Source organism: Penaeus japonicus, unplaced genomic scaffold (genome assembly GCF_977035675.1).
Source record: "Penaeus japonicus unplaced genomic scaffold, GWHDUDI00000001_assembly GWHDUDI00000037, whole genome shotgun sequence".
NCBI classification, from domain to species: Eukaryota; Metazoa; Arthropoda; class Malacostraca; order Decapoda; family Penaeidae; genus Penaeus; species Penaeus japonicus.
In genome coordinates this window covers 19,839,975-19,849,010 of record NW_028234439.1, presented here as the reverse complement: position 1 = coordinate 19,849,010, position 9,036 = coordinate 19,839,975, and the positions used below count along the sequence as shown (strand labels likewise).

At 39.9% G+C, this 9,036-nt stretch overlaps 1 protein-coding gene across 5 annotated transcripts in view; it reads right to left on the bottom strand.

Moving 5' to 3' along the window:
• Window positions 1-223: 223 nt before the first annotated feature.
• Window positions 224-9,036, bottom strand: part of Raf (serine/threonine kinase raf oncogene) — a 22,341-nt gene continuing 13,528 nt past the window's right edge. The window contains exons 8-14 of one of the 5 annotated variants that reach the window (XM_043028786.2): window positions 7,253-7,539; window positions 6,683-6,894; window positions 6,198-6,365; window positions 5,411-5,519; window positions 4,053-4,256; window positions 3,647-3,781; window positions 224-2,969 (exon numbers count right to left, since the gene is read on the bottom strand). In XM_043028786.2, coding sequence (XP_042884720.1) covers window positions 2,793-2,969; window positions 3,647-3,781; window positions 4,053-4,256; window positions 5,411-5,519; window positions 6,198-6,365; window positions 6,683-6,894; window positions 7,253-7,539 — 1,292 coding nt within the window. In that variant the 3' untranslated portion in view covers window positions 224-2,792. The remainder of the gene's footprint in view (window positions 2,970-3,646; window positions 3,782-4,052; window positions 4,257-5,410; window positions 5,520-6,197; window positions 6,366-6,682; window positions 6,895-7,252; window positions 7,540-9,036) is intronic. The other 4 variants (XM_043028787.2, XM_043028788.2, XM_086532107.1 and 1 more) reach the window with 4 other exon arrangements.

The window sequence follows — 9,036 nt, the reverse complement described above, 5'->3', positions numbered from 1 at the left end:
GATAGATAGAAAGTATATAGATATAGACAATGAGATCGATAGACAGAGATACATATTTCATATTTCTATCTCCAGATTTTCCTATTGAAATTAATATATCAAACAATGACCTTTATCCTTTTTTAGGCAAGGACAGATAGATAAATCTTGGCAGATGAACGTCTGGAGAGTTTCATTCACCCCGCAGAGCACGTGGAAGAAGAGGTTATTTAGAAGATACGAGGAAGCTCGTCTTTTATTTTAAAATGGTTAAAGCTGATACAGAGTAACATTTTGATGATGATAAAACAATATGGTAATGGATCGTGGGATGACTGCACGACAGTATCACTCAGTGTGAAGCCTGTACATGGACTGGTGACGTCCAGGGTTGGAGGGGGACAGAAGGAGAGTTCGAAGGAGTGGGACATGAGTCAGAAAATGAGGAGGACAGAGAGGCTAAAAAGGAAAAGTAATGGATAAGATGGAATCTGGAGGAAGGGAGGAAGGAAGGAAGTTGAGGAATGGGGGGAGGGAGGGAGGGAGGGAGGGAGGGGGGGTGAAAGGAGGGGAGACAAGGGAAAACTGAAGCTATGGGGGCCTGCTGGTCTGCTTGCTGCCTTTGACAAAGACCATCCGCCACCCCCAAAACATAATCAAAAATTTTTTGCTCCCCACACCTAGTTGACTTGTGCAGGTGACCTCCAAGGTTATTTACAGCTGACCAGTATGTCGACAAAGCCTGGCAGTATCCTGGTTCCTACTGATGCAAATCCCCCTGGCCTTCGCAGCTACCTGCAGGTTTAGAGTGCCGATAGCTGTTCTTTGTATAAATATCTCAATCAGCTTCAAGAAGGGTTTCTCCAATTAGAAATGGTGCAATATGCAAGCACATCTTTCACCTCATGCCACTTCCCTTGTAATTCCTGGGTGTACTTATATATTGTAGAGCTAATCAAGACAATGTCAATTTCTTGATCGCGCTTACCAACAGACAACCTTTCACAACTGCAAATTCATATTTAAAAAAACATTTATCTCACCTCTAATAATTTCAATCTGACTAAACTCTGGGGCAGAAATATACAAAACGAGCTCTTTGGGCCTTGTGAACAGATGCATTCTACTACAACTACTACCCTTGAATAAAACTAAAACAAAAGAAAAAAAAAAAAAAAGTAATACAGTATCAGCAAAAAATACATTTCATTCATCACATTTAGTACTTGGAGATCAATGACATATTGCCAAGTCATTATTATGGAATGTTCGTGAGTGGTGTGTGGGAGTCCCTTTGACAACCACAGAGGTGTAGTATATCATGGATGGCATCACGTGGGATAATGACTCAAGTGGCCTGTGCCGCTAATTCATTGCGTCTGAGCAGGCAGGAAATAGTAGCAAGTACTTAAAAAAAAAAAGACTTGGAAATAAATAAAATGAAAAGTAAATTTGAAAAAAAAAATAATAATAATAATGGGAAGTTCTTGATAGAAAGTCATCTCACACTGTGATAAAACTCCAGTTACTGCATTAAACTGTACCCTAATGCAGCTCCATACAAGATATTGGATAACCTATTACATGCCCATAGATAGGAATTGACATCGCTTGAGACTAGAATAAAACCTGCTTATTTTGGAGGACAGTTGAGCAACCAAAGAAACTAGTTTGCTCAAGCTGTTGCACATAAAAGCAAACCTTACAAATTGACCTAAAAAAGGCTATTTCATTATACATAAGGCTGTGCACTTACAAAGCTTGAATACAGTTATCAAACTTCTTTACTTCTTAGCAAATTATTGGTTTCTCTAAACTGTAGCTAGGTACACTTCTGCATGGTCAAGTAAACATAACAATTTGGGACAAGTAGCTTGCATTCACATCTACAGAGGACGCATTGAAACTAAAAAATCACACACGATATCATCACCTTAATTATGTGAAATACTATATTGTAAAGACCTTAACATGCGCAATGCTTGGGTAGATGGAGCCATAGTCTGAACTGGCATAAGGCTGCTGATGTGTCCACTAAATAACCGAGGCAAATAATTTGTAAGGCTTGAGGTGGTGACGTACCTCCACTGCTGATACATAACAGCTGGCATATGCCTGAACACCACACACCAACAAGCTGATGATGATGATGATGACGATGAGAGGCCAGGGGAGTCAACAATACTGCTAATGAGGCCCGGTTGATGAATCGGCTGATAAAAACCACGGAGATGGAATTTATTCAACTGATAAGGCCAAGGGAGTTGACATAACTAATATGATGAGACCAGGGAAGTTGATGTAACTCAGTAGCTGAGGCCAGGGAACACTGTGGGGCAACTCCTTCATCTCAGATCTTTCGGAGTTGACTCCTCAGGTAGCTTAGTTTGTATAAGGTCTGTAGTAGCTCTTGGGGACAACTGAAGATAAAATTATTGTCCATTTAACAATATCATTGATTCAGCCTGGATATGTTGTCTAAGACAACTTAACACAGATTATTGTCCATGGAACAAATCTGCTGGCAAGCCTAGGTAAGCTGTTTGGAACATCTCAGTGGATTCTAGGTGAGGTGCACTCCATGTGGTGACTCAGCTGGTATGGCCTAGGGGATGAGGCTCTCTGAAGAATTTCCGCTGCCGACATTCGATGGAATACACTCCGTCTGACGGCTCAACTGCTGGGAGTCCAGGACACGAGACACAGGACAAGGGACACCAGTTGACAAGTCTAGCAGAGTCTTCTTTGGGGGGGGTGGGGGGGACAACAAGGGTTATTGTGGTATCCGAGGTGACCACCTTCAAGCGCGCACACTAAATGTTGCCGGTCATGGAGAAGGGGAAGGCGCCAGAGTTGATAGGTGTCTTGGGTGACGCACACAAATAGATCATGTCGTCACTGTTAAGATGTGTGCGCGTAAGTGTTGGCTCACTTGCTGAACGATGTATTTTTGGCAAGGAACGTACGAGTGATTCTAAATTGGCTAGGATCTGTTGAAGAAAAAGCAGATTAATCATAGTGTGTGTCTGTGTGAATGAGTGAGAGTGAGTGAATGAATGAATGAGTGAATGAATGATGAAATGAGTGACTAACAATGACTAATGACTAATGAATGAGTGAATTGAGTGGACTAAGTGATGAACAAGTGAGTGAGTGAGTGAGTGAATGAGTGTGTGTGTGTGTGAGTGAGTGAGTGAGTGAGTGAGTGAGTGAGTGAGTGAGTGAGTGAGTGAGTGAGTGAGTGAGTGAGTGAGTGAGTGTGTGTGAGTGAGTGAGTGAGTGAGTGAGTGAGTGAGTGAGTGAGTGAGTGAGTGAGTGAGTGAGTGAGGAAGGAGTGAGTGTGTGAGTGTGAGTGAGTGAGTGAGTGAGTGAGCATGATGAGTGAGGTGAAAAAATAAATGAAAGGAAAGTGAGTGAGTGCTAAATTCATGAAGGCATGGATATGAGAAGGGAGAGTAAGAGTGAGTGATTGAGTGGTGAATGAATGAATGAAAAGGAAGAGTGGGAGTGAGAATGAGTATGAAGATGATAACAAGTGTGAGTGATTACAAATGTGGATATACATGTACATGTGTAAAGTAAATGGAAATTTGAATTCAATATTTTGGTCCCATATTTCACATCCCTATTTACATTCATCAAAGGCTAAAAGGTCTTCGACACGCACCTGTTGGAACAGCGGTCTATCATCTCGATTGTATTTAATACAATCATCTAAGATGCGACGTATTGGCTTGGGCATATCTGACCGTAAGTAGGACATGTCTGGCCGCAAAAAACCTCGGCCAACCATGAATAATATCTGGAAATGGTTAGGTATTAATGTAAAGAACAGTGCTGCTAAACATTACTACTAAAACTTGGATCCACCATGTCAATTATATCAGAAATGAAAACTTGATGCAAATATCATCATTATCGTAATAATAAAAATTTCTGATTACTCATATCTGAATATATCAAGCAAGAAGCTGAAGCTATGAAGCCGTTTCTATTACTAATATCATAATTAAGAGATTTGACACAAAATTCTCCTGAACCTCACGTCCCACAGCAATAATGCGCACACCAACCTGATCTTTGTTGTTTATATGCGAATAGGGGAGGCATCCCGAGAAGAGCTCATACAAGACTATTCCAAAGGCGTACACGTCACTCTGGAACGTGTACGGATTCTCGTCCTGCATGCGGATGACCTCCGGCGCCATCCACAGGATTGATCCAGACGGCTGCTGGATCTGTCTGCCTCCCGGGCTCTCCTGGCTCCAGCGGCCACCCTGGAAGAGGAAGGGGTTGAACTTCCAATCTAATCGCTTCTTAACCCATACCCAACTGGTGTCATGGCATACACAACAGCTCCAATTAGGCCTAAAAGACAGGAGTCAATGCACACATGACAGGATATCGGGAACTAGTCACAACTGAAGTGCACTCACAGTCATGAAGTATTGTGACTTTAACTGTGCTAGTTCCAGATCTACCTTTGCTTTGTGATGGATTTGAGGGAAAATATTCATTAGGCAAGTTTGCGCTACCTGGTGGGTGAAGAGAGCATTTTCCCATCCCTCTAATTTATAGCTGGTGCTGTCAGATATCGCCCATCTTGACTGCCAATCAGGTCGTTAGGCATTGGGTTAATAAATATTTTCGCCTTCTAGACCGACTCATTTTCAAAGGTAAACTAATCTCTGATGAATCAATGAAAAATAAGTATATAACTGATCAACAGAAATTTAGAAATCTTTAACAGCCTCTCAAAAAGATGGGTTTATGGTCATTTTCATTTACAACACTGTGCTTGTGTTCCTGTTGTACTAAATATTTCTTTATTGCTATTTTCTTGAGTAATAAAAAAACAAGAAAATTAGGAAAAACAAGTTCAGGAATTGAAATTCAGCATAAAGTTAATAATATTTAGGAAAAAAAGAATACACAACTAAGTATGAATCCCAACCTTTATAACCATTTCAACAGCACATCAGCAGACTTAGCCATTTGGCAGCTAAATTCTGTCGTGCTGACACTTTCAGGGACTAGTATCAAGTACATTGCTGTCATTATTATTGTTTTCATAATGTTACTAGTGTTGTGGTTGCAAAGAGAGTAGAAATGGTGGTAGGGGACACTGAACGGTTACTAGGGATGGTGGACACTTTCTGGATATAGACAGTTGCTGACAAGAATGAATGGCTCGAGATGGCATACCTAATCCAGTGCCCATTTTTTTTTACTATGGAGCCAAATTCCAACATTCCTTTTATATATATCTAAAGGCTTCTCAGTCACACACACACACAAACTACATACTCTCAAAGCATTAATGAAATGTATATCACAATTATGCACTGTGAATGAGAGTTACTTAACTTCAGAATGAAACAACACTATATATTCCATAAGACAAGAAAAATGAAGTGTACCACATAATTACCTTGACTGTAGCCAGACCAAAATCACCGATCTTGACTGTGTAATCGTCATGCAAGAATATATTATTGGATTTAAGATCTCTATGAATAATATTCTTTGCATGGAGGTAACTGGAAAAGAGGGAACAATCAATTAGATTCCACGTCAAACAGAAGGTCGGGCTGTGTGTATAGATAGGAACAGAGGTCCTTCCCATTATACCGCCATCAGCTAATCATCAGATAAAACCAATGTGAATGAAATCGAACACATTTAGCAGTGTTATTGGACATTATTATATTTTGAGAAAAAATGGTCAATGGTATCAGTCCTAGTTCACTGCCTTTGTAAAAATATCTTTGGAAATTGTAATGAAACTAGAATATGAAAAGACAAAAATCAACTTTCTGATTGGCACAAATGAAAAGTAAAAAATATAAATAAACATATGTAAATTACATCTAAAAAGACTATTACAGAAATTTCCTCCAACTTGATTTCTCCTACATATCAAGGGCTAACTACTAGTGGTTTTGTCCATAGCACCTTGTTCCATGTACAACGTTTGTACCATGGGAGTTTTTCCAAAGTCCATTTATGACATTCATATCCTAGACACTTCTGACACACAAAGGATGAGCAACAAACTGCCTAGAGGACTTCAACCCATTTGGCCAAAATGGACATTGCCACTTCTGGTTGTTTGCCTTTAATATGTTACTATTAACTTAAGCAAATTTCAAACTGTACTTGCAAATTTCCTAATGCATTAATATACCCATCTAAATTACATGTGACAAGATACTTACTCCATGCCTTGTGACGTTTGCCTGGCAATGTCTATAATTCTCATAAGTTCAAATTTGTTTTCCTGTACATGAAGGTGCTTGTAAAGGCTAGAGCCTTCACACCACTGTGTCACAATGGCCAATTGCTGTGTCTTCACACACCCCATGAACAGCAATATATTAACGTGTCTGAAAAGAAGAAAGAAAATGCTTTTACTATCCACGCCCTTGTGTGATCTTGGGTAAATTACCATTAACATCTACTGTACATCATGGAATTATGGAGGCAAAAAAATGTACATAAAGAAATATCATATAACTAAATCATTTGAAGAATAGAAGATAAAAAGGATACCATGCTGTATACTTGCTCTGAAAGCAACTTCAATGAGAATGATGAATATCACATATTTTCATACGCATATATAAATCTACATTAGATAGACAGGTAGAGAGAGATATACATAGGTTAAGAAATGTGCGTATGCTAAACCAGTGTACGCTACCTTGTTTTCTTGAGTACCGAGACTTCATTCTTGAAGGCTGAGTACTGTGCTGGTGTTGGATCGCGGACATTTAATGTTTTGACTGCGACAGGGCCATGCCAGTGACCCCGGTATACAGTCCCAAATGAGCCGGACCCTATGCGATGACCGATCAGGATTTCATCTACTGGTATCTCCCAGTCCTCCACTGTGTCTTTTGATGACTGTCTGACCTGAATCAGAAGGAAAACATATACTTAGAATTTCCTATAACAGATGTTATTTTTTATATTACAAGATATAACAGCCATTTCACAAATTTAGCTTTCAGTGGCAAGTTTGTATTCATCCATATATCCATTTGCTCAGCTCATATTTTGTTCACTGACTCATTAACTTCACCCATTCGTTAATTCACTCACTCATCTGTCTGTTAACTCACTTGCACAAATACTCATCTATTCTTTCGCTCAATCATGATAGCATTCAATTTCTGCAAGCGCACTCGCTAGTCCTTTCACCGCCCTCTCTCTCTCTCAATACAAAATGCCGGCCTTAAACCTAGAACGGATAGACATGGGCAATACTTACTAACTGGTTACTAACCTTCTTGCCTGAAACAGATTCATCGGCTGATCTAGCTCTGGGTCGCACAGTTTTGAGAGTGTTGGTGGGGGAGGCCTGGGCCGAGTGTGAGCCTTGGACAGGGCGTGTGGGGCTGCTGGTGGGGCTGGTCGAGGGAGGCGGGGCTAGGATCCCCCCGCCTCCTGTATACCCTGGGGAGGGCATCATGATGTGGGACATGTGTGTGGGGGGGCTCCAAGTCCCCCCCCCACTATCATGGAGGTACAACGTTGAGGACCCAAAGAAGTGGATCCCTGCACAGAGCAGTGGCCCGGGAGAGGGCCGTGTAGACGTGCAGCAGAATAGGCGTACACAGCGGCAACACAGGCAGCGGAGGAACCACATGGTAGGGGAGACATGCACATGCACATTAGCAGACATGTAAACACTGAGCCACTTCTCCCATCATAAAACAGATAACTGACAAAATACTTCCAGCACATTACATTATGGTTCTAAGAGTCCAAACTTCCCAGCAATACAGAACACCCAACACTCTTAGTCAGAACTGATGCTAGCAACTGTCTAATTATACTTGTTCTTCCCTTCATTAAACCATTAATCATAATTGAGCAGAGTAAGCTGAATGGCTCTAATTCTACAAGATACAGTTTTCTCGTCAATGTGCAGAGAAAATCCCAGGTGTCTATACAGTTAATTGCTTGTGACAGCAATGGCTCTGCACCTACATTGAAAAAAGGGGGAATAAAAAAAAAAATCACTTTCTCGGGAACTTTCTCCGTATATCACTATCACTGAAACCTTTAAGAGGAACTCGTATGCTCTAGCTGAAAATGAATCTTAGTGTCATGGTTAACTACTAGTCAGGCTCCTCTTACTCCTTCGCTACTGTACCTGACGGCCTCACATTCTACAAGTGCATCATGGCGGTAAATTGTTTCCTCTACTGCATGGAAAGCAAACAGGATTCATTGACAATATCAAAATGTATCTAAGCAAAAATGTCCGACAGCAGTCAATCATGTCTATGCAGAATTACGTTTAATATCATACTACTAAATAATATATACAAATATTTATCAACTTCATCTATTTAGAAGAGCAACAAATATAGGATCGTATACATTATATGGAGTATAAAAAAAAACATTTATATACATATATACATATTCAGGGTTAAAATCAATCAAGTCCCAAATTTCAGTTTTCAATGTGACACCAAGAAAACCTGAACAGAAATGCTTAGTGTGACCATTCCAGTCCCTTCAGAATGACACCTGGAACATCTTCTAAGTGTAGAATTTAAATCACAAGATAGACCAAACATCCTCATGAACATTCACTTCCACATATCCAAGTTGAAAGATGTATATATCCCTGTGCTGAAGTCAACATGGTGCTGGTAAGCAAAACTAGTCTTTTAATTATAATAATAATAATATGCAGTGCCAGAAAATATAAAAAGCTTGATTCCTTATTTCTTCATATTTCTTGAGCTAAACTAAACAGATAAAGAGACAATAAAATCTACTCTGTGCTTATTATGAGAGCCTAGTCAGTGCATGCTTAAGCTAGGATTATCAGTCTTGTTTAATGCAGAGTGCAACAATTCATGTCTAGCAGTAATTTTGTAAATTTTATTTTGTCAGCAATATTTTTTTTTATTAGAAAGGAAAAAAAATACATATTAACTGGTCTGAAGTGCTGACAAAAACCTTGAAAATCATGTATGAAAAACCATAACGTTTCCCAAACTCAGGTATCAAAAGGTCCTCTCATCCGTCAATTAA